The 25,611-nt window shown below is 38.3% G+C and overlaps 1 protein-coding gene across 1 annotated transcript in view; it reads left to right on the top strand.

The window, feature by feature from the left end:
- Positions 1-25,324, top strand: part of UBE3C (ubiquitin protein ligase E3C) — a 73,572-nt gene extending 48,248 nt beyond the window's left edge. The window contains exons 19-23 of the mRNA XM_010180019.1: positions 10,977-11,189; positions 17,682-17,870; positions 17,969-18,035; positions 18,798-18,928; positions 24,298-25,324. Of these exons, the coding sequence (XP_010178321.1) occupies positions 10,977-11,189; positions 17,682-17,870; positions 17,969-18,035; positions 18,798-18,928; positions 24,298-24,468 (771 nt within the window). The 3' untranslated portion in view covers positions 24,469-25,324. The remainder of the gene's footprint in view (positions 1-10,976; positions 11,190-17,681; positions 17,871-17,968; positions 18,036-18,797; positions 18,929-24,297) is intronic.
- Positions 25,325-25,611: the final 287 nt, after the last annotated feature.

The raw sequence follows: 25,611 nt of genomic DNA, 5'->3' as shown, positions 1-25,611 counted from the left end.
CTTACCTTTAAAAATGGTGTGTCTAAAGATATACATTATTTTAACCCTAGATAAATTGACTATTTGGGTTGTATTCTTGTCATTAGTGAAGAAATGGAAATAATGAGCAAAAGGTCTTGCGGAAGGAATACCGTGTGATCGTGTAATCGCCTCTGTTGTCTGAAACCATTCTTCCAAAAAAAGGCAGAAATTAGTTTGCTTAAACGGCAGCTACTCAAACACTTCCAGAGTTTACATTTCTCAACTTTCAGTGACTTTACTCCGTAATGTAAATATTATTTTAACATTGGTCTCTTTTAAGCGTTTTCCTTTCTCTTCCTTAAAAGTAAAAGCTCAGTTTACTGCTGCGCCTCGGGTAGCAGACCCCCACCGCTGGTGGGGTTTGAAACGGGAACTTTGCTTGAGAGCAGAGGCTGCTCTGGGCTGTGATGTGTTCACCCAGAGGTGCCCCGGACCCAAATTCTCTTTGTCCTCTCTGGAAAGTGAAGTCATCTTGTCTCATGTGGTACCCTAGACGTATGGATGGGAAGTTGTAGTCTTTTGCTTTCGCAGCAGATAGGACTGGGCTGTGAGGAGGAACCTGATTGGGTTTAACTTTGTACCATCAGTTCTGTCGCCACTAAAAATCTTTCCGCGTGCAGACTTTCCTGCTGCAGCTTTGGCAATGCGGTGGACTTGGCTCACAAGAACACTAAAGTTGTTACTCTGGCAAACTTGGAGCAGCATAGCCAGGGAAGGGATGTTTGGAAGCAGCACCTGAGAATCTTAAGTGAGGATTTTCTCTGACAGATGCAGAATTGAAATCTGAACTTCATCGTGCTCAGGCTTAAACTCAGTCCTGTATACCATATTATCTTTCTCTGTTTCCAGCTTACATTTGCATTTATTCAATGATGTTAATGTGACAGATGTTGTGGAAAAGGACATTTTTTGCATTTCGGATTACTTGACATCAAGGAGATAATTCTTACGATAATTACTTAAATTTAATGAAGTACCGGCATTGGTTTACGAATATGGCAGGAAGTCCTTAGAAAGATTAGAATGATAATTTTTACGGTTTCTTCCTTTTTGGTGTAAACCTGTTAGTTCTTGCATACATTATGTTTTGCAGTGAATGTCTCTGCACCTTTAACAAAGTGACTCTTTCTGACATTAGAGATTTTTGTGTAGTTCTCTCAGCATCTTTGATTATACTACAGACTGGTCAGCCTCACCTCCATCCCTGGAAAGGTGATGGAGCAGCTTATCCTCTGTAGTGTTTCCAGACATATCAAGGATAAAGAGGGTCATTAGGGGCAGTCAGCATGGTTTCACCATGGGGACATAACCAGGCGGATAGATGATGGTAGGGCAGTGGATGTGGTCTGTTCTGATTTTAGTAAAGCATCTGACACAGTCTCCCACAGCATCCTAGCAGCTAAACTGAGGAAGTGTGGACTGGACAAACGGGTAGTGAGACGGATTGTGAACTGGTTGAAGGAAAGAAGACAGAGTTGTGATCAGTGGGACAGAGTCTAGTTGGAGGCCTGTATCTAGTGGGGTCCTACAGGGGTCAGTACTGGGACCAGTACTATTCAATATATTCATCAGTGACCTGGACTGAGGGAACAGAGTGCACTGTCAGCAAGTTTGCTGATGACACAAAACTAGGAGGAGTGGCTGACACGCCAGAAGGCTGTGCTGGCATTCAGCAAGGAGTGGACATGCTGGAGAGTTGGGTGGGGAAGGATTTAATGAAATTCAACAAGGGCAAGTGTAGAGTCTTGCATCTGGGGAAAAACCACCCCCTGTATAGGGGTTGGGGACTGGCCTATTGGGGAGCAGCACAGTGGAAAGGGACCTGGTGGTCCTAGTGGACAGCAGGATGACCATGAGCCAGCAATGTGCCCTTTTGTGGCCCAATGGCATCCTGGGGTGTATCAGGAGGGGTGTGGTGAGTAGGTCAGAGAGGTTCTCCTCCCCCTCTACTCTGCCCTGGTGAGACTGCATCTGAATATTGTGTTCACTTCTGGGCCCCTCAGTTCAAGAAGGACAGGGAATTGCTTGAAAGAGTCCAGCACAGAGCCGCAAAGATGATTGAGGGAGTGGAGCATCTCCCTTACGAGGAGCGGCTGAGGGAGCTGGGTCTCTTTAGCTTGGAGAAGAGGAGACTGAGGGGTGACCTCATTCATGTTTATAAATATTTAAAGGGCGAGTGTCAGGAGGAAGGAGCCAGGCTCTTCTCTCTGATGTCCAATGACAGGACAAGGGGCAGTGGGTGCAAGCTGGAGCATAGGAGGTTCCATGCGAACATGAGGAAAAACTTTTTTACTGTGAGGGTGACAGAGCATTGGACCAGGCTGCTCAGAGAGGTTGTGGAGTCTCCTTCTCTGGAGACATTCAAGGCCAACCTGGACGCCTTCCTGTGTGACCTGGTCTAGGTGATCCTGCTCTGTCAGGAGGGTTGGACTGGATGAGCTTTCGAGGTCCCTTCCAACTGTGATACTGAATTCAATCATTTCTCTTATTCTAGCATATTGAAGAATAGTGAGTTATGCATTCATGTTGCTGAAGAACATAGGCACTGTCTTTAAAATACAGTATTAAGTTTCTTTTCTTAAAGAATAGAATCTGCAGTCCTTGGAAGACACTGCAGATTTCCGAAAAGATTTAGATTTGTTTTTCCAAGACTTAGCTTTTTTCCTTAAGTGGTTGGGCACGCAGCACAAAGAACAAAATACGGTATTTTGAGTTGCTGTTGTTGTTTTGAACAGAGTCTTTCCTTTGTGGATCCAAACGAAGAACTTGGATAGTTAGAAGAAGCAGAAAGGACTGAAAACCAAAAGTGTTTATTTTAAATTTTAGCATTAGTTTGATGATAAAGAATCTAGGTTTAGTCTTTGATCATTAAAAGTTAATGTTATATAGGAGGTCAGTAATTTGTGTGGCCTAGTGGATATTATATTAGTGAAGGTTTATTTGGTTATTGGTGAAGTTGTTTATTTTCATATGACTTTTTATAGGTTACTGTACTGATTTAAGATGTAACAGGCTGATCTGTACACGTATCTAAATGTTGTTAAACATAGATAATTGAACATACATCTTTTGGAAAAATTAAAGGTTAGCATGGTAGATCAATTACAAATTTTATTACCCTAGTAGTGAATGTGGGACTGTTAATTATTGAATTTTATTGTTTTTCTGTATCTTAGAGAGTGTGCCTTGTGGTTGCAGTTTGTAACTTGGGATAGAGCTGTGACAGATCGCTTGTTGTCTGTGGTACTGCTCCTGGAAGGTACAATTCTGAGATTAGCAGCATCTACAATGTCCGTTTTGCAGAAAAACTGAAGTAGTTCTGAATCATCCTGGGGCCTCATCTAAAATGGATAAAAATCAGTGGGAGTCTTTTCACGCCAAGATCTGAATCAGATCCTAAACTCTTAAATCATAAATAAGCTGCACATATGGAGTTAAAACCTTCCAGCAAATGTTCCTGGTAAGATATTTGTGTGCCTTTTTTGCATCAAAAGTTTGTAGAGAGGAAACAAAGCAAGAAAACTCCACAATGAGAAGAACTGGGCTTTTTATACTGGAGCATTGGATAGGATGGTGTGTCAAGCACTGCGCTGGCGTGTCACGCGTCGTGCTGCTACTCTTCCTCTGTTTCTCTGACTGTTGAAGGGTTTGGATTTTTTTCCTTCTTCTTTCCCTTTGCTTACTGTCCATTTAATTAAGATCCACTTTGCCTTGGCTTAAATCAGTGCACTCTTAATTAATTTGTGCTGCAACCACAATTGACACTGCTTATACCTAGAAAGGTAGGTATGGAGTTAATGATACTGATGCAAAGAGGAGGTAATTTGTATAAACTTGGTTTTATTAATTTCAGTTACCCTGGACGTGATTTTGTAGATTCAGCATTTTGCTTAAAAGCAAGTTAGCTGATCATTTGTCTCAGAAAATCCTGAATCATCTGAAATGGGACCAAACCAGGAATTTACTATGTAAAGTGGCATGCTCTTTTAATTATACATTTACAGTGCAGAAGCACAACAAGAGAGCAGAATTGTTACCTTATGGAAGTTATTTCATGATTTATGAATATAGGTGTAAACTAATCTGATTCTGCTTTTTGACAGTTACTCAGCTTGACAATTCCTTTGTGTACTGGTTCATTTAACGTAACTAATTAAGTTTTGATTACAAAGTCCTGTGTTAGTATTAACCTTGTAAATATATGTCTAGCACTAAAAGACTACTGAAATGTGGTATTTTAACTCTAAATCTGTAGGAAAGAAATGTGTGTATTGATGGATTGTAGTATTTATTGGGTCATAATGTATTTAAATTTTCTTTAATGCATATGTTAGTGATTGTTTACCGTGATAAAGTGCATCGAGGTCTCTGCAAGGAGTTCTGCGTGGAAAGAATTACCTCATGTCAGTGGTCACTCCTCAATTAAAAGTTCCATTAGCAGATGATTCCTGCTTCTGGTTTGTGTACTGATTGCATTTCACTGCCTCTAAATCAGTTTCCTAGACAGGGAATAAATAAACAGTTAAGAGTGTGCGGTAATGGTATCCTGATCTTTTCTCACAGTTGGGAACACCTACGTCCATTTCAATCAATTAGGTTGGGAATATTTACTGAAATTCTTGATTGTGTTTGAACTGTCTTCAAAAATGACTAGTTTCACTGCTATTAAAGTACAGATTTATCTTAGAAGCATATCCAGAGGTTAGTTGTATAGTAGTAAATGTTTCAGTTTTTCAGACCATTAGAACTTAAGTAAGGAGGAGATGTCTTCCTTTTATCTTCAGTACTTACTAAATTATGTTTAAATTTGAGACAAGAAAAATCTATTAAGCCTTTACTGGAACTTCAGTAGTGAATGATAACTATCAGTTATCCACAGATACCCGTAGTCCTTCCCTCTCCTGTCCCTCAAAACCTCCCAGTTGACTTTATTAGCAATTGTGTAACTTACAGATAACTGTTCCTTTAAAACAGAAAGTACCAAGCTGATGAAATGATGGTTTGCTGCAAGTACCAACATTTCTGAAGCACTCTATTTTGGTAATAAAGGTTCCTGTAATAAAATTAAATACGTCCTAAACTCTTAGAATAAAAATACTAGCAAGCCTTTCTGTTTTTAAATTAAAAATTAACTCAAGGTCATTATGCTTGACATCTTCCAAGGGAGTCTTTGGAAATGGATCCCTGCATTTTTATGGTAATGTGTTCCGGAGTCAGTCATGAGTTTGTTTTGTGCTGATCACACACATGCAGCCCATTTTGGATATTTACACTGACTGCAGCAAATTTGACAGGCAGGCCCCTTGCATCTGAGACTTCGCTACCCCAGATCTCCGGAACTTTTATGAACTTGAATTTACTGACCTTCAAATTCACAGGGAGTGGGAAATCAGAAGTAAAACCAGTTTACTCAATGCTTTACTTTTTCTAGGAAAAAAAGAATCTTAAATCTGAGGCTACATTACTGCAAGAGATGTTAATGAATCTCTCCCAGAACCTTAATTACTGGCACCTAGCTGTGGAATTCTGGCCTCGTACTTTGTTTTAAAAACAGAAAAGGCATCCAGTATTTGGAGAAAAAGTGCACTATGAATTTTTGCAGTCATAGGGAAGGTGGTGTACCACATTTTTCATTACTGAGGTGATGCGAATGTGTCAGGAAATCTCTGCTATTGTAGAGCTCAGAGAATTGAGAAATGGTGACTTAAAGCTACCAGGTAGTAGACACGCTGTGCGGTGACACACACCTGATAGAATTAGGTTTATTTTACCATATTGATGTTAGGAGCAGTATCAGTTTGGTTTTGCTCACTTTAAAGCACATTATTAAGTATATCTCTAGGAAATTATCTTAAAATTACTAAACACTAGCTTTAAAAGCGCCTCAAAGATATGTGTTAATATAACTTTTATTTTTAGTTTTATCTTTTTCATTAAGGTAGAATAGGCCTTGCTGGCCCCAAAGGCTTTTTGAGTGTGATGAGATATATCTAGGATATAAATAATAAGGTAGAGGGAAGTTCTAATGGTTTTGCTATTTTTCTATCATTTTTATTAATGGTGCTTTACAGCTTTGAAGATCTATTGCACTCTGGAAGTGCTAAGTATTATTTAATAGTAACTGTTTAAAATGACTGAAATAGAAAAGGTTACGGTCTTGGGGGCTGATTAGGGAAATAACTGAATTTAAGCCCAGTTATTTACTGCTGTGTGTCCTTCTGGGGACATGACTTTAGCATTGTTTACATTTTAAAATACAGTTCTGAGTTGTGAAGGATCAATGGAGAGTAAGAACAATGACTGATTAATTCTTTTTCTTCAGAAAGATTTTAGTTAAAATAATAAATGAGAAAAATAATTGTAGACCTGTAAGTGTAAGTAAAGGCATTAAAGCTGCCTCACGGGCAGGGAGGTTTAGTTGGTTCATCTGTGAATTTGTTTACGCAGTTGGAACTTCATTCACGAATTGTACGTCCAGGATGTAACCTCTGCTATATGTAGCTCGTTTGTTTGAAATAACTACAATAGCTTAAAGTTTGACCGGTTTTAAAACATGGCACAAAGTCTTTTCTTTCTTAAATGTTGGAGTCATACCTGAACAGTACCTCGTGTGACCATGCAGTGCTTAAATAATCCTGTTACTTTATACAGTTACTTTATATAGTCCCACTCAAGTATTATTCTCGTTATGTTGCAAACAACAAAAAAGGCGTCCTTTTCTGGAGAGCTGCACGTTTCATATTTCTTCTGTCTTAACTGTCTACAGCTGGCCTTCTTTCTAGCTGTGAGCTTTCTTCCATAACATTTTAAAGCTACTCATGGCATGCCTGTGTTCCGAAAGTTGTTGGCCTTAGCCATGACTTCCCTGCCTCCTCCGTCACAGGTGTTTAATGAATGCACCCATTAAATTTGTGTTTGTCCAGTATCTGAACATAATATTTCTTGGTTTAGATGACCAAGTTGTGATCTGTGTTGCTGCATGGAGTAAAGGGGTTTTGTAGCTAGTCCATGTTGCAATCAATTATAGTTGAACTAGACAGTATTTAGATGCTTTGTTGTAACTATCTAAAATAATTAAAAGAGAAATTATATATTTCAGACTGTGTACTTTTGTGTGTGAAGTCAAAACTTATTAACCACAGTAGACTTTCTGTTATTTTGTTGATAATCTCCTGATGTATTCTGCAGGCATTCACAGAGGGGAAGGAAGGTCTATGATGTTCCTTTTGCTGAATACTGCTTCTCCTATAGTGAAGTCTTTCTTTCATCCTTTTAACCAGAAATAACTGTAACTATTCATTAGGGAAAAAAAAAAGGGGAAAAAAAAAAGAAGGAAAAAACCAACCCCAAACCCAAAGATAGTAGGGCAGCTTGAGCCAATGGGAAAATGGAGGGGGAGAGTACAAAAACTAATTTATTAGTGAAAAAATAGCTGGAACTCTTTTGGTGGTGTTGTTTCAGAAGCTTTTAAGTTATTTTAATGATTATTTTGAGGTGTCGTAACTTCGCCTAAAAAGCATCCTGAACCTACAAGAGTTTGAAACAGTGCTGGGAAATGCAGGTTGGCCTTTTCAGAAGACACGACTAGGAGTCTGATGTCGTATTTAACCACCAGTTGCTCCTTTCATGACTTCCTGCCTGGATTTTTTCCTGTACGTAGGCAGTTTCTGTTTATGGGACTGCAGGACAGCAACAGTGAATCAAGTAATGGTATTGTGAGAGTCCACGTTCCCAGTTTTTCTATTTAACAATTCATCGTAGAATGGCACCATCCCATGGGTAACAACAGTAAGTGTTAAAGGAAGCTTGCCAGTGTGTGAGGGTACTTGAAGTCTGAGAAGTATCATAGAATGGGTTGGGTTGGAAGGGACCTTAAAGCTCATCCAGTCCAACCCCTGTCATGGGCAGGGACACCTCCTGCTAGACCAGGTTGCCCAAAGCCCCGTCCAACCTGGCCTTGAGCACTTCAGGGAAGGGGCACCCACAACTTCCTTGGACAACCTGTACCAGTGTCTCTCCACCTCACAGTAAAGAATTTATCTAGTCTAAATCTACCCTTTTCCAGTTTAAAGCCATTCCCTGTTGTCCTAAACTATAGATTGGTGAAGCTTGCTGCCTTTGATCTCTTGGAGCAGTGTTTGGACAGGAACTTCTGACTTACACTCAAACCGAAGTCACCTCTCTCCAAGAGGAAGCCACTTTCTTCCATGGGCGTTGCTGCTCATTGGCTGTTGGAGGAAAATAGAGGACTGCTGCTGGGGGAGAGTGTGACCTTGTATTGTGTTAAAGTACATGTGTAAGTACGTCCTAACTGTGCAGCTTCATCTTGCAGCTAAGTCAGAGGTGGTGATCATTCCCCTGCTTGTCACTGACGCTGGGCTCCTGCCTCCTTTGTGTTCTTGTTGCAGAGGGCCAGGTCAGAGTTGAACAGGCAGAAAACAAAGCTTGAAATTTGTTATTAAACTTTATTAGGATAGCTTGACTTTCAAACTAATTAAAGCACTGCTGTTTGCCTTGTTTCCAAAAATACTTTGTTTTTAATATTGCAATCACTTAGCTAAGAGAAGTAGTAGTAATTAAAGTTCTTCTCAAGTTGCACAATTTAGTTTATTTAAAAATGCTTTATATAGTTTTTAGATGCAGTTATAAATGTTCACTTTGGAACTACCTGAAGATTGATAGCGATGCATTTGAAATACATTATTTTTTTATTGATTCTTAATGTAGTAAATTACTGAAGTTATTTGGCAGCAAACAGAAATAGCCAGTGATGTTGTTCACATTTATTTCCCTGATAGCATCACAATTTGCATTAATTGCATTGCAGCTGCACTCACTTATATTAAAAAGCTTCTAGTATAATTAATCCTTTTTACTTCAAATAATTTTGGCACAATTTCTAGCAATAAACACTCATAAAAGACAGACACTTGAAAAATAACATACAAGTTTCTTCAATATACCTATTGCTGTTTTTTCCTGACAGGGAATTATTGATAGGCTTCTAGGATCAAGTGTTGCAAGTGGCTAAGACTTAAGACCAGTTTGAAAAATGCTAAGTGGATTATTTTGCATAAAAAATAGACAGGTTTTGAATCTGTGTAATTAACCTGTGTTTAGAAAATACCTTGATTTATGTCTACATTTGTATTTCAGTTGCATACATTATGGAAATTTAATTTATAATCCATTTAGCTGATGTGATCATAGTTTTTAGTGCTATCATTTATTAGTCCTTGTATATTAAATGCTCTAAAGGCTTAAACCTGCCTTGTGTAAAAAATTACACCTCTGCATTTACATTTTATGAGTCATAGATGGAATTCCATTTAAAATTCGGGTAGCTTTGATATATTTAAGGAATTACAATGGCTTTATTGTTACTAATGCAGGAACAGCAAACACTGACCTTATACATTGCAAATTAATGATTTATCCCTCTAGTTTGCTTTTAAAGTCAACTATACAAATGAGGATTTCGACTTCTACACCTTGAATAAATCATATAGCTCTAAATATAATGCACCCTTTGGCTTTAAACTTGTTATTCTCAATTCTTTCTGCAAGGTCTAACTCACCTCATAGAAATGTTCTTTCAAAAGTTGAAAGAATTGTGTGTATTTTTCTTAATGTCTTTGTGGGAACATCACTGAGAGATTACAGCCGCATTTCTTCTTATTTTTTTTCCTTTTTTTGCTCTTTGTGCTTCCTTTTCTAAGTTTGCAGCAGATTGTGGAGGAATTAAGTAATGCCAAACCATTGCTCTTGTAAAGTAAAAATAGCGCAGACATTGACGCTGTGTTGATGATGCCTTTTCTGCTCAGCCTGGCAGTGATACTCATGGTCCTGGAAGGATCTGGTGGTGGTTGTTAGAGATGCTGATGTGGCAAAGTGGGCAATGGGAAAGGCTGTGCACAGACAGCACGTTTCAGGGATGTCTTTTTAAAGGCAGTGGTCTTTTCTTTTTCCTTTCTCGAAATGAAGTAATGATTTCTAGCTCAGAAGTTTCCATCTCTCCTTCTTTTGAGAGCTACCAGAAGTACTTTTTTCTTCCAACTAAGAAGAAGGTTTTTTTTGTTTGAAAAATACGCAAAGTTGCTTTGCATTACATTGAAACGTGACCATGCAGCAGGCCAAGAGAGTGGTACTGCTGGAGCTTTGGGCATTTCTGACAATCTTTGGGGAAAGTCTCAGTTTACAGTAAAGGGATTTTTGGTTTGTTTTAATGAGTGTTGCATGTTTGGGCAAGGCTCATTTTTGATTCAGTGACGTTTTGACAGGGGTAGCAGTGTCAGGCGTAGGAAGGATTGGACAGATGATGCAGTCCACTGGTAAGCTCTCAGCTTGGAAATGAGGATGGTTTGACAATGCCATTCAGCAGTCGAATTCAGCAAAAGTAAGCAGTCTGTGTAATGCGCAACAGAAATGGTTTATTTGGATTAGTTTCAGATGTACTGGTTTTATGTAGTTATTTTTAAGGGGCAGACTATTTTATGTGTAGCAATTGATATGAGTGGAAAAATATGGCTTGTGATGATGCTATTGGAGGTAGGGACACTAACTTTTTTTGGAAGATATTCTTGGTGCAGTTGCACTGTCCCTTAGCAGACTTTGCTGTTCTTGCCAGTCTCTGCAATTGATAAGTTCCTGTTTGCTATCGTACTTCAGACAGGAAGATTAATGATAGATAAGCAGTGACCTTACCTTTTAAATCACCACATAATAATTTGTGACATTTGAGAGCTTGGTATTTCACAAGAATATTCAAATGTCAAACTTAGGATGAATATTTTTAAATACGTGCAATATCTGGGTTGTTCCCGTACCAGAAGATCCTATTCAGGCACCAAGTTAAGAAGAAATTACCACTAAAATTGGAGGAATAGACAGTCTTCAGAATTCCTGCATGTCCAACAGTAAAACCTAATGTGCTTTTAATTGCCTTTTTTTTGCAGGCTCTTTATGAAAATATGCTGGTGGAGCTGCCATTTGCTAGTTTTTTCCTCTCAAAATTACTGGGGACAAGTGCTGATGTTGACATCCATCATTTAGCTTCATTAGATCCAGAAATGTACAAAAATTTGCTTTTTCTCAAGAGCTATGAAGGGGATGTGGAAGAACTTGGACTAAACTTCACTGTGGTAAATAATGACCTGGGGGAAGCACAGGTAAGAAGGCTTTAACTTTATTCTTTTATGTACGACTGATGAATCATTACTACCCCTACCAATTCATTTTTTAATTTAAAAGTGATAGGGAACAACTGCTTAAAGTGCTCTGTGCTGTGAGTATCATCAGGATTTTGACTTGACATTTAGAGTGGACAGTAACTGTTCTTGTACTTAAAATAATGATGATGATTTAAAGTTCTGGTCTTTTAAGTAGTAAACGATAGTGATTACTTTGTAGCGGTCATACATGAAAAGTTCTATTACCCAAGATAATTTCTTGAACAAAATATTTTATGTTGTTTCTTTGTAGTTCAAATAGTTGCAGCAGTTAGATGATACGTAAACTACAGAAGTACTGCCTGGCTTTGGAATTTCTCCTTTAGCTGTAGTTTTCAAAGTAGAGGGCTTGAAGTTAGACTTTCTTTTTTTTAATCCCTTATTTTTGTTTGGTTTTTTTTGAGGGGAGGAGGCTTTGTTGTTTGGTTTTTTTGTTGTTTTGGGGTTTTTTTGAGGGTCTGAGACATCAGGTGACTCAGAAGGGAGAAATGGGTGCTTTTAAAAAGCAGGCAGTTAGGACTAGTGAATTAGGTCCTTAAGTATGAGTTCTTAATGCAATTGTACTGTATAATTTGATTATGGTTTTTATTTGCTCAGTTGTGAGTACTGAAGGTCATTTACGCTCTAGAAGTGAATACTACAATAGAAAATCCATGTCGCTAGAGCTTGAAAAGTGTGCCCTTATGTGCTAACACAGTTAACCTCCTTAGTTCTCTTTCATTGTTGAACATTTAAAACTGTGTGCTAACATACAAGGAGACCCAAGTTAGGGGTGTTGCCAGCTCTACCTACTGCAACACAAACTTGTAAGAAGTTTTTTGCCAAGAAGCCTGATTTGTTTGTTAAAATTGTCTAAGGGCTGTGGCTGGTATTATCAAGACTTCTGATTTTGAATTGTTTGGCGTAACTTTAAAAGGAAGATTAACTATAATAGGGAGTTTCTGAGTAACTAAATGAAATACACATTGGCTATTCTGATGCTGTATGGATGTTTATACTTGGAGGGAAAACACTGTACCCGTGAAGTACCAACCCTCTTTTAATGAGACTGTGTGTGTCAATGTAGTCCAACAGAACGGATTGGTTCTTGCAACTGCCTTCTGCATTTTAATGCAGCAAGTTATTTTTATACTTCATTTCATTACCTCCTATGGGTAAATACATTTTTGTCTGGTATTTGACTCATGTTACTGTTGCATACTAGTTAATTGTGTCAAGGTAAGGCTAATTCACTTTGGGAAAAGAGCTTAATTTGCACTCCTTAGTTGAATGTACATTATCTCTAGTTTTCAGCTAAACAACCACTTTAGTGTCTAATAAATTAGTGCCCAATAAATGCATCGTAAATCTATCATTGTAAATAGCTATCCTCATGACAGTGTCCATCCAGCAATGGTGGCACAAAAGCATTATCTGCAATGAAAGACGCATTCAGAGGGGGCTCTATTGCCTCTGTCAGTAGAAATTCTATTATCAGCGTATTGATTCCAATCCCGTAATGTGCTTTTAGATCCCATTAAACTATTGTCAGAGTGCATTCACCAGAAGTTGAAAAAGGTACTTAATAATTTGCACATTAGAGCTGCTAATGAGAGGAGCTATGCCATCAACCTTATCTTCCAATTCCAAATAGCTTTAGCTTTTGATAAAGAACTGTCTAATGCAGTGATACCAGCCTGGACTTCAGCTCTTGGATCTGCTGCGTAAATGATGGCCAGTATAAAAGTCTCAGAAGAATGTCAGCCTGTAGTTACAGGTGTAACTCTGTATGTTGATTTTATTTGTCCTTTTATCTTGTAGATTAGATGGTGATAAAATGGTTATAAAATGCTTATAATAAGTGTAAGGTTAACAAATTAAAAAAATACCTCCTCTTTGCAGACCCCCTTCCCTTCCCCCTCTTCAGTGAGAAAGCTGAGTTCTGTGGCTGCCCAAGGGAAGAAAGGAAGATTCAAATAAGTATTTATCTTCCTTCAAGAATGTTAGATTCGGTGCTCCAGCAAATCTTCCAAACATTGATTCTTGAGATTACATGGGTCAGAACAGTTGAATATAAGACTTCATAATCAGAAGACTCCATAAATACAGCGTAGGAGCACAAACCCACAGAAAAACCACCTCAGTACATATGGCAGCAGTTTCTGTGAAATCCGTCTAGTACAGACATTGGCATCAGGACACCTTTGGCTTTTTAAACAGATGTGAATGCCATTGCTGTCGCTGAAAATACGTTGACTCACCAAAGGAGAGAGAGTTCTTTGCCTTTAATTTCCCTCGGAGAAAATTTTGAAGCCTTAAAAAATAATTCTGGAAGTTTATGTCTTGGCAGCTTCTTTACTGGGCTACAGTGGCTTAGATGAATGATTCTGGAGACTTTTCAGAAGCAAAATATTTAAGTTGAGGCTGATCCTTCTCAGGCAGATTTATAACACTTTCAGCAAATGCATTCTTAGGCATTCAAATGCAATCTCCTACCTGGAACTCCTGCCTGAACATCTGGAAGGCAGATGGCAGGGAAAGCAAGCAAACTTTTATCTACTTGTTTGCAGAATGGAGAAAAAATTTAGGGTTGATGTGAATAAAAGATAAAATATTGTCATCTGTCCTAAAAACAAGTTTGTAAGAGTGCTTGACTATCAATAAGAGCACTTTTTGAAATTGCACTGGGGATATATGTCTTACATCTTCACACACAAAACAAGAATGCCTAGGCGACTGGTCCCTTACTCTTTCCTAAAATATTTCCTACTTTACCCTCTAAACATCCCCTTTTTCTCCATTAGCTCAGGAAGCTGCTGCTGCTGCTGCCCGATCTATGTGAGGAGCAGCTACCATTACGTTTGTCTACCAACAGGGACTTGCCGTTGTCTGCAAGTATGACTTAGTGACAGGTTATTATCAATAAGCCAGAAGATAAATCCCTGCAATTCTGCTTGACAGATGCTATGTTATTCACTGTTCTCCTGAGTTTTGGTGTGTATTTATTTCATCATCATGCTAATGTGCAAAACAGTCAATACAATAACTCAAAATGATCGTCTGAACCATTCACTTGAACTGCAACCATACTTTTTTTTTTTAACAAATTGTGGTGCTTTTCTTAAGTAAGAATATAAATGTAAGTTGAGCACATTTTTAGTGTGTACCTGCAGAAATACGTAATTAAATTTACAGCTAAGAAAACTGTAAGTGCGTGCAACCATCGTTCCGAGTGTATCTCGTGTTTAGTCTGAGGCCTAATGCAGTGTTTCTGTCCACATTGCTAAAAAGATGCAGAGCACGTTTTCTTGCAGATTTTTTTTTAAATATGGGACTTTTCTATCCCATTTTGATATTTCTCCTTCATTTTGAAGACATACTTTGTGAATATGGAGTAGAATTCAGTTATCTATGGTATTGCTTGAATGATCTGAATACTGATCTAAATAATAGGTATGATTTGATTGCTTTTAAAATATGTTCTTTTGATAATGAACCAAATTAAAATTATTTTTGTTTTGTTTAAACTTATATCAATGAAATATTAAATAAGGCGATGACACAAGTCTGCACTGTCTGGGCAGTTTTCCGTCTTTGCCCACCGTGTGTAACCTGTGTTGTTATCTTGCACCATCTAGCGGCGAAAATTGGATGGATAAAAATAAAAATGCAAGCTGATAAATCATCCAAGATGTAATAAATTCTGCTGTGGGCTTTTTGAAAAGGAGCTCTTCAAACAATCATTCCTGACACTCAGAATGAAGTGGGAATTCTGCAATAGTCCCTTTAAAATGCCATGAAAACAATGAATGAGTAAAAAGCGAAATGCATCTACATTTTTACATTTACTACGGGTTTACTGTGCCAGCTCAAGTGTTACTATTTTCTGTATTCTGTTTTATATCCTTCTTAGCCTTTACAGAGTTCAGTAACAGTATTTACTGTTTCTGCAGCATTAGCCCTTTTGTTTCAGACTGTGCTGATACTTTGACAAAACAGCGGTAGAACTAATCTCACATTGACAGACTGAAAACGGGTAGTTAGGTCACTGGAAACCCCAGGAAATTGGGTTAACTGAGTGGTGTAGTCTTACTTGTGGCAATGCAGGGTTGTGGGGAGGAAGGGAAGCTACGAAAGTGTTGCTGGATCAGAAACCAAGGTTTGCTACTTAAAAAATACAAAAAGAAAAGCATAATTAGAATTGGTCAGAAAGGGTACAATGTTTTTTTCTCAGATTGGCAGGAAGAACATTATAGGGAGAGAGAATAGCTTTAATTTATGTGATGAATACAGCTTTTTTGGCATCCTTAGACCACTGTGGAGACAATAACGTTACAATGCAAACATAAGCATGCATTAATCCGTGTCCTGCTCTCTATTTGCTGACCTGCAGGGAAGGTTAGATGTTTTACTTAACCTAGTGCTGGGATGAATCTTAAAACACAGCAGTTTCTAGAGCACCCTGCCAGTGGTTCCCTTTTGCTATTTTAGGAAGGAATTCAGTTCAATTTGGAAATTAATTTCTTGTGTGTAAATACTAAGCTCATGGAAATAATGCAAATAACTATTAGTTTATTATTGGTGCCTATATTCTGAAGAGAAGCTTGATGAGTTAAGTGAAACAAATATGCTTTAATATGGCCAAATTCAGTGTGCCCATACTTCAAAGAGAGGAATTGTATTTGGTGAAGTATTGACAAAAGAACAGGTCATTATGCAGTTCTGCAAAATGAACAGCGAGGATTTGTAAGCGGGCAGATAGTGAAGTGTTGGTAGTGTGAGGTCTCAGCCGTGATCTGTTCCTCTGGAACATCATTGGTGGCTCTGATCCTGTAATGCCGAGGACAATGAGAATTTAAGTAATAGGTAAGAGGAAGCTTTCTGATCTTGTTAGGCTTTGTAAAAGGGTATTCTGTGGGAGGAGATTAAAGGAGCCTGACTTATTTTAGTTCATTGAAAAAGACTCTAGGAAGATTAATGAGGTTGCTGCCCAAAGGTAATACATCATGGAAATAATTGAGGAGGAAGGAAAGAGCTGGTTAAGCTATAGGATAGCATTGAAATAAGAACAATGGGTATGAAAAAACTTTACCCGTTGGACTCCAAGTGTAAATTACAAGGTTTCTAATCATTAGTTTAATGCAACTATTGAGTAGCTTTCCAGTGACAGCAGTGAAACTACTGTACTGGGTTGAAACAGGGTATGTTTCTAGACAGCGTTGTTGCCTGCAGTAGCAGAGGAGAAAGCTTAGCAGTGCAGGGGCCCTTTCTCATCAGATGTTTCCACTGCGGTGTGGAACACGTCCCATGTTTCTATAAATACTCCTTGTGGACTTTACCGGGAAAAATATCGTCACTCTCAGGCCAGTCAGCGGCACCAGATACTGCCCTGTGCCCTCTGGACTGGCCGGCTGCATCCCATGCCAGGTTCTGCGCGGGGTAGGCCCCAGAGAAAGCTGTGCTGCCTCTTGTGTCCATGGTTCTTGCTGAAGGGGGCTTGCCCAGAAGCGAGCAAGCCAGTGTGCGCAGGGTAGAAAACGGTCTCGGCTAAACTGATGCTTTCATTATGCTGAATTGTTATTTAAGCATAGTCAATACCACCTGCACACAGACATGGTGCAGTATTGATGAGTTTTTTTTACTGTAGGTGTAACAAAAGCAAGAAGCTTGCGGTTGAAGGATTAAAGTGGGAAGTAAGACACATTTTTAACACCTGTTGTAATTCAGGTTGTCCTGTCTTATCAAGGAAAGTGGTAAATACTCCATCACGTGGAGTCTTTACAGCAGGATTGCCTGTCTCTCTACAAAATGTGCTCTAACTCATCTATGGATTTATTGAGTTAAATACAGGAATCTCCAGACAGATTCCTCTGGCCTGTGTTACCTGGCAGGTCACACATTTACAGATCTTAGTGTTCTCTTTTGGCCTTAAAACCCTATGAATCAAGCAAAAATGTGAATGCTCAAAAGCACTGAGAATTTTTAATCTTACCACTTTGCCTTTTGCTTAGTACTGGAACAGTTCACATTATTAGGTAGAATGTTACAGAAGAAGCTATTCACATGTTTAATTATCTGAGCTCTGAAGTGGTGATCATTATGACAGACTGAAATACAGATTTATTTAGAACAAAAATAATTCAAAATTGCTGACTTCAGAGAGTAGAAAACCAAGCTTTTTTAGGTAATAAACTCCAGTGGTCAGCTGTGCTAGCAGCTGGAGATCTAGGTCTGAAAAGTGGATGCCATAGAATGTGCTTTTATGAGTAAACAGAAACGCCCTACTTTTATAACTTATTGTAATCTTTTACCTTTGAGGTGAGTATTCTTGAGTATATTCTAGTGAACTTCAAATGTACACATCACTTACTAGAATGTTTTGCAGTTCAGTTTTACGGTTGCAGCACACAGGATGAAAGTTTACCCAGATGATGAAAACTGTTATGTTTCCAGGTGGTTGAGCTGAAGCCGGGTGGAAAGGACATCCCCGTTACCAGCGCTAACCGCATTGCATACATCCACCTCGTGGCAGACTACAGGTTAAACAAACAGATCCGACAGCATTGCCTCGCTTTCCGCCAGGGACTGGCCAATGTTGTGAATCTGGAGTGGCTTCGAATGTTTGATCAGCAGGCAATACAGGTACTTCTGCTTAAAACTGCAGAAAGCAGTTGCTTTAAACTGCAAATAAATGTGAGTTTTTGCCTGTAATGTATATGTTTAATTTTCTTCACTATTAGGTTTTGATTTCTGGTGCCCAAGTACCTATTAGTTTGGATGATCTTAAATCTTTCACAAACTATTCAGGTAAGTATTTCTTACTTAGATAAAACAATGATTCAGGAATAAATTTGCTTTCTATCACAGCTTTTTAAATAAAGTTTTGAGGTTATTCTTGTTAACTTTGGTTGTTAACTTTGGCCAAACTCTCTAGACAGGACTGAATTTCAGAAGATGGGGTAAAATTACAACCTAACTTTATTAATGCCGAGATATAGGTATGCAGTTCATTTTATTCATGCATTTAAATACAAGTTTGTAGCCAGATAATTATAAGACATGGAACTCCTTTTCTAAATGCATATTAGTCAGTGGTTGTGTATGTTTGCCCTGAAAATAAGTCTGCAAATGACTGGGATGATTGTGTCTACCGACACATTCAGATACTTCATTTCCATAACATCATCAGTGCCCATGCTATCTTACCTCTAGGTAAGCTGATTCATTCAATAACATCCTGAGTCTTGTGCGTTTTGTGAAGTTTTGCAGTAAAAGGCAGTAATCCAAAGTTACTAAGTAAATGCTAAAGTAAATAAAATTAATGTAAAGTAAACAAATAGGATTCAGTGTAGTTAAGATGATGAGGGAGATAGCAGCCATAGGTGAGCTATGAATGAGAAACTCAAAATGCAGTGATCAAAGAGATCTATAGATAACGCAAGTCAGCGGTGCCAGCCTGCTGGTCGTAATATTTTCCTGAAGTTTTTCAAGATTGATGCTAGGTTTTCTGAAGAGTTTCTTTTTGATATAAAACTGTTCTATCTATAAATCATTTAAATCTCATTATAGGTGGCTACGCAGCAGACCATCCTGTAATTAAAATATTCTGGAGAGTTGTAGAAAGCTTCACTGATGAAGAGAAACGCAAACTCCTCAAGTTTGTAACAAGCTGCTCTCGACCACCTCTTCTGGGGTTTAAGGTTTGTGTCTTTCTGACTTGTTGGCAAATTTCTATAAATACCACAGATTACGACAAACTTTTCTTGTTCGTCGGAGTTTACAATTTGAGAACAGAAACAGCTTCAGTGTTTGCACTTGTGTGTGTAATGAGTATGGCTTTAAAATACTTCATGAAATGTTGTTCTTTTGTTTTTTATTTTAACTGCAAAATTTGATAAGCCTAAGAACACATGGGTTAGAGCACTTACTCTTTGTCATGGAAGATCCTTGCTGCCATTTGATGTTACTGTACAGAAGCAGCATTGCTACCAGTTTCAGTGAACTAAGAATAATGTTTTCAAATTGGGCAAAAGAGGATTTAAGGTATTAAAGCAGCTATTAAATTTGAACCTCTTAAATTAACCAAGTAGGCCATGTATAGTTTCCTTCTGATTATAATTTATCTGCTTTTGCTGCTATCTTTAGATTGCTGTTTAATGTGAAGCTTAAGTGTGAAGAAAACTTCTGCCTACAGCTTATAAAACTAACGAGAGGATGAGGCAAGCTGTAGACATTTTGAAATGAAATTTTGGGGATATTCTACCTATGAGTTTCAGCTGGGCTGCAAAATTCTGGCTAAGAACTGGCCACAGACTTCATTTCCTCTAACGTGTGGGAACATTCAAGGCTTTTCTGTAAGAAAATAAAAGAATCAATTGCTTCATAGCAGCTCCATCACCTTTAGTGCAGTGGTCATCAACATGTTTACTATTGTACTATTTAATAAAATTAATATGAAGGTGGGTTTATGTGGATCATAAATATAGGCACTGCATCATCCAGTTGCTTACAAATACTTGTTGCTAAACAGAGTTTGACTACATGTACTTAGTAAATTTTCACATCATAAGGTACCATGACACAATATTTAATTAGCAGTGGATAGTAACCAGTTTCCTACGTTTATAGGCAAAACAGGTAGATGAACCCGTAAGAAATGAACAGAGGTATTGTGTAAGTCCTGAAGGTTTATTAGCTGTTTTGTACAATAATACTATAATTATTCTGTTCATTTCCTCATTAGAGAAATACTTCAGGGACAGGTAGTAATATTTTACATGGGAACAAGGAATTAAGATGTGTATGGTAGTCTGGAGGTAGAAACAATGTATTTGGGATTTTGCACAATTTTTTCTCGAATCATATATGAAAGTTCATTCAGGTTTTTTGTTGTTTGGGTTGTGTTTATTTTTGTTGTGGTTTTGTTTTGGTTTTGTGGGTTTTTTGTTTGTTTTTAATCAGCATTAAAAAAAATGAAGGCAAATGCTAGCAGAGTTTCTTTGCAGCTCTAGAGATTGGGTCCTTTCTTGTGATGTGTCCTGGGGATGACATGTGATAAAGATGCCAAAAGTAAAAATTGAAACAAAACCCCCAGCTTTATCTTCCATGCACATAACTTAGACATTTGCAGTACACAACACTGGTTTTTCGTCTTCAAACTTTTGTTCATTTACTTTTTGCATAAAACCAGTTTTCCTCTGGAAAATTGACAAGGTGACACTGATACTGAAGTCGGTGTCTCTGTCACACACCTTTGCCACTTGCATGATTGAAAATATATAAAAGTCTATGTGGGCTGTCATACAGTAGTAGTATGTGGATCAGTTGCTAGAGGTGATGAAAGAACGCCCCCAGTAGCTTATAGAACTTTTTAATTTTAAGCTGCAGAGCCATTTTGACGTGGAAGAGTTGTTTCTAGTGCCACATCGTGCAGGGAAGCATGGCCCTTTTCCCTTGACTTTCATCTGTTCCACTTATGCTGCAGCTTCATGTTCTCCTTGCTTTTCAATCCTGTTGTTTATTTTCCTGTTTCTTGGTAAGCTGATCTGGATATGCAGCATTGCCATTGCACTGTGTGGTCGTTTAAACCTTCTTCTGGTTCAGTCGTTCTGTAACCCTCTCTCTGGTCTCACCCTCTGCATAATCCCTTCAGCTGCTGTAGCAAGTGCTGTGTGGTGCTGTTAGCGTGTGGCTGGGTAACGTATCCTCCAACTTAAATGTCTGTAATCTGTAGCTCAGCTGCACTCTTTCTGTAGGCACCTAGGAGAGAAATGAGCACTTCCAGTCGGTAATTTGTTTGACTGTTTTATGTGTCTGCTTCCGGATGTAATGAATCTTGTCTGAGATTCCACAAAACATACAAACTAGATCCCCTTTAGTAGTAGAGTGCACCTCGGGTGACTAGATTTGGATATGGAGGCAGTAGAGATGACTGTTTAAACACATGGATCCTATCTAGGGTATTCACGGATTAATTTTTCTGACTATTGAAAAGCCTGCAAGCATTTCTCTTAAGCTCTCCAGGCCTGTGTGAATATCACTGTACAGTCTCCTGACTCCATCAACAAACAGGATTTTACAGGGCAGTGGAAAGAACTATTGGAAAACTGTGGGATGAGACCGAGCTAGATGAGTGCACATCAGCCATGTAATGAACAGAGAATTGGGAAACAATTGTGTGGAAACAGAGTAAAGAGAAGTCTCCATTTGTTGTCATCCTTTTTAATTACAAGGGGAGAGCAGGAAATGCAGATGTAGCTACCCGGCTTTGAGGTAGCCAGCGTGACATTTGAAGAGATGGAGGAAGTGAATCAAAAGTCTAAAAATACGAAGGCTGACAGAGACACATTAGAGACAGGATGTAGCGAAGTCAAATGCGGAAAGCTGAAGTTTGTGTACTTGGGAGATAGGCCACAACCTGACTTTAACATACTTGGCTAGGAAAAAATGGAAGTAAAATAGTCATCAGATTTTCAGCATAATAGCAGTAAGTTAAAAGATTAATTCACTGTACAATGGACTTACAAGCTCAGCCACATGCAGCAGTCTTGGCAACAGAAAGCAGAGTGAAAAGGCATTACTGCTGCTTTACTGGGCAGCGCTGAGCGGGTGCTGGGTCAATACTTGTGTGGTGCTTGCAGCAGTATCTTGTTAACATGGATTTACCAACAAACCAAGGGTTTGCCAGGAAATGTTTGCCAGAAAAGGAAGTGGGTAATGGGTATTGTCATCAGCAGTGATGTATTGGGAGCCTGTGACAGTGCGTTGTTCAGAGCTTTCAAGGTGAAGAGTGCACAGCCTCAGGAGGGCTTGATATTATGAGCCAAATGACTGTCCAAATGTATTTATGTTGATGGTAGACATTAACAAAAGCCATCTTCAACATATGTTTACAGTTTTAATACAGGTACTACATTTTTCTGAGAGGAACACAATGTATGGTTCTCACTCTGAACTCTCCTGCATGCTCTGTACTGTGGAACCGTCACGTTTTCTTACAGTTAGTGCTGCTTAATTTAAGAATGTCTTGACATTCGTAGCCTAAAGATAGCACAGTCTAGCTTTGCATGATTTAAAGATTTTAAACTCTCTCTGCCAGATTCAGACTCAGAATAACATTTACTAAAGCTAATTAAAGTTTAATAAGTTTAATAAATGTGATTGTTATGGACCAAAAAAAAAATCATTAAAGCATGGTTGAAAATTGTTAAGTTCCAATCAGGTCAAATAATAAATTGATGATACTTTTCACTTCCAAACTATTGCAGTTTCCCGCTGTACAGTATTTAATTATGCAACAAATGGTACCCTTGGTATGACATTTCAATTTAGAACTTCATTTTTCCATTTTTAAAGCTCAAGTAGGGGAATTCAATTAGCATTTTGAAAGGAACACTAAAAATGCAGCATTTTAGCCATGAAATACTTTTTAAGGCCTCCATTTGAACAATAATTTAGGTTAGAATCTAATTGACCTTCTGCCTTTAGAGCTGGGAAGTTTTTTTCCCAGTTTCTAAAATGAGACTTGTTTTACCTCAGGCAAGCATTTGATAAAATTAATTCTTTCTTGCCAGCAAAAGCAGTGCTTTAGAGGTAGCAGATAAGGAACTTTTTCACTATAGTCTTTTCTCAGAAGAAAAAAGCAAACAGGTAACATTAAAATAATTACATATTACATACAAAGTATCTTAAAAGTCTGTTCCTCAGATCACTGTTTATCATATTTGAAGAATAATCAGGGTTTGACAAGTTTGTCATTACAGACTCACTATGCACATCAGTATCATCCCAATAACAACGTAGTGACTTTATAATCACTCTGTGAAGAAACACCGAGTATAATTGCTTTAAATGACGTTAGATCTTTATGTGGAGAATGTAAAGTACCTCTTGATTCAGAGTTCTGGACCACGGTAGTGCAAGCACTTGCTTAATCTTGCACATGCACAGATCCACTGAAGTCATTGGTACTGTTTGTCTTGAAATTCACAAATTTTAGGCTTGCTGAAAGATTAGACAGATATCCCTTTGGGGCAAGAAATGCCTTTAGCATTGTATCGGACAAATAGTTCTAACAAAGAAATTATCATCGTGTATTGTGGTGAGTAGAAGGAAAATGATGGCTTGGTACTCATCCGCTTGAAGAATTTATGTATCTGAGGTATGCTGACAAACTAGAGCTCTAGAAGGAAAACACTGAAAGGATGTGTTTGTTGGTGAGTGTTTTATGTTACAGAAATGGATGTAGTACTATAATTTGTACTTGGATCTGGTCACTCATTCATCCTCTTTCTCCTCAGCGTCACTTTAACATGACAAGTAGAGAATTTGTGCATAAAACTGGCATAGCACATCGTTAGCTAGAGCAAAATTCCCTTTGTTAGGATTTTTGTGTACATAAAAAATGTCTTCCCTACCTGAAAAGAAAAAAACGACAAAACAAAGTATAATTCTCAGAAGAAGCTGTGTCATTATACAGTGACAAATATAATTCAAACACAACACAACATCCTTTTCGCTTACCTCTGTTGCTGGTGGTGGTGGTCTGTAGTTCCCTGTGTTCAGGATGTATTGCACTGTCAGAAAACTTCAGCGTTGCAGGAACCCATCATTGTCCTGCTGCTGCGGAATAAGCAGCGTCCGTGGGCATTTGGGAGGTCTGTGAGGAGTCTGAAGTTGTGAATCCCAGTTGTTTCTCCCAAATACAACGATAAATTTCTTGTATGCTGCTGCACTACTTTTTCCATTTCACGTTTCACTCTTTTTGTAGCATAAAAAATTTGCTGAATAGAGTGTAAGAACAATAACAAATTATGAATTATTATTTTTTCCTTAGAAGTGGATAAATTGCAAATTAAGGGATCTTGGGAGGGGATGAGGTGGAGGCACTACACAATGCAGGAGTGCTTTTGGGGCCACCAGGAATGAACGAAAATGCCATTTGAGTGTTTCATTGTGAGATTTCAGTCTAACGAGTTATTTCTTAGAAGTCTGTGCCAGCTGTTACAGGGTAGGCTTTGGCTTGTATGTATTTTTGATATGGCTTCTTTTTTTCTTTTGCATTTTTCAGGAGTTATATCCTGCATTTTGCATTCACAACGGAGGATCTGATTTAGACAGGCTGCCTACTGCCAGTACCTGCATGAACTTGCTGAAGCTTCCCGAGTTTTACGATGAAAATCTGATGCGAAGCAAGCTTCTTTATGCCATTGAATGTGCTGCTGGATTTGAACTGAGCTGAGTCGAACGGATGCTTATTTGGATGATGTGCAGAGGAACTAACCAGTGCCTACTCCATAAGCAGCACCTGTACCCAAGCAGTTTTAAGGGAATTCTGTCTAGATTTTTGCAGCTCTTGTGTCTTTTCAGATGCCCTCAAGCAGGTTTCATTTTTAGCCATGATTTCTTAGTTAGCTTTCATGAATTAATATTACATTGACACTGCTTTATGATTCAAAACAATGAATGCTGTGTGCAGTGTGGCTGTTTTCTGTGTTGATGCGAAGAAAGAGCACATCTCAGTGAAATTAACCAAAGATGAAGCTTTGGCTTTGTGCTGTTCAAACAGAAATAATTTCACAAACTGGCAATAAAGTTGTGTACCGTGCAGCACACTGGGGTGAGACAGGGCTAACATCCTGTAATTAATCTTGGAGATGGAAGTGAAGCAGATGTTTGCAGATATCCCAGAACTGAGAGGATGAAAATGCTCATTACCAATAACGTAACATCTTTACTTACGTTGTAGAATTGTTTACAAATGATAGCTGTTGCAGAACTGACTTTGTTTCATACTACCTTCCCTCAAGATGGTAGGCACTGAGATAAAATGTTTATAATATTCAGCTTGCGCTTTCTGAAATAACTTGGAGAAATTGGATTTGCATTATTTTAAGTTCAACCTTTGGCTGCGTCATTATCACTTGAACACTGTCTTAAATGGATGTGACATCCATGTTTTCTCTGTTCTGTTTGTCTTTTGTGCCTGTACAGACATTTTTTTTTAAATGTATCAGACTCCTATTGCATAAACAGCACATACAAAAGTCATCACTTTGGAAAAATATACATGTAACAATTATTAAAATCATTTGAACCAAAGTTATCAGGCTTTATCTTTTATGTTTGAAGCCTGTGGTGTTCACATTCCTTTTCCCTGTCATTTCTTTCCATCTTAAACACCGTATCTGTGCCGTAGACACTAGTCAAATTCATTATTTTTTTGTGATTAAACAGCTTTAATATCCATCTGCCTGCAGTATTTCTGCTAAGAAACGTAGGTGGGAATATGCTGCTTAATATAATTTGGTATCTGGGAAAAATCTGCTTTCATACGGAAGGAACTGATCCTCTGGTAGTAGGCACATCCTTGGGTATTTGTATG

The sequence above is a fragment of the Mesitornis unicolor genome, unplaced genomic scaffold, assembly GCF_000695765.1.
Source record: "Mesitornis unicolor isolate BGI_N332 unplaced genomic scaffold, ASM69576v1 scaffold4290, whole genome shotgun sequence".
Lineage (NCBI taxonomy): Eukaryota > Metazoa > Chordata > Aves > Mesitornithiformes > Mesitornithidae > Mesitornis > Mesitornis unicolor.
The sequence above is the reverse complement of the archived record's forward strand: the minus strand, read 5'-3'. Positions and strand labels throughout refer to the sequence as shown.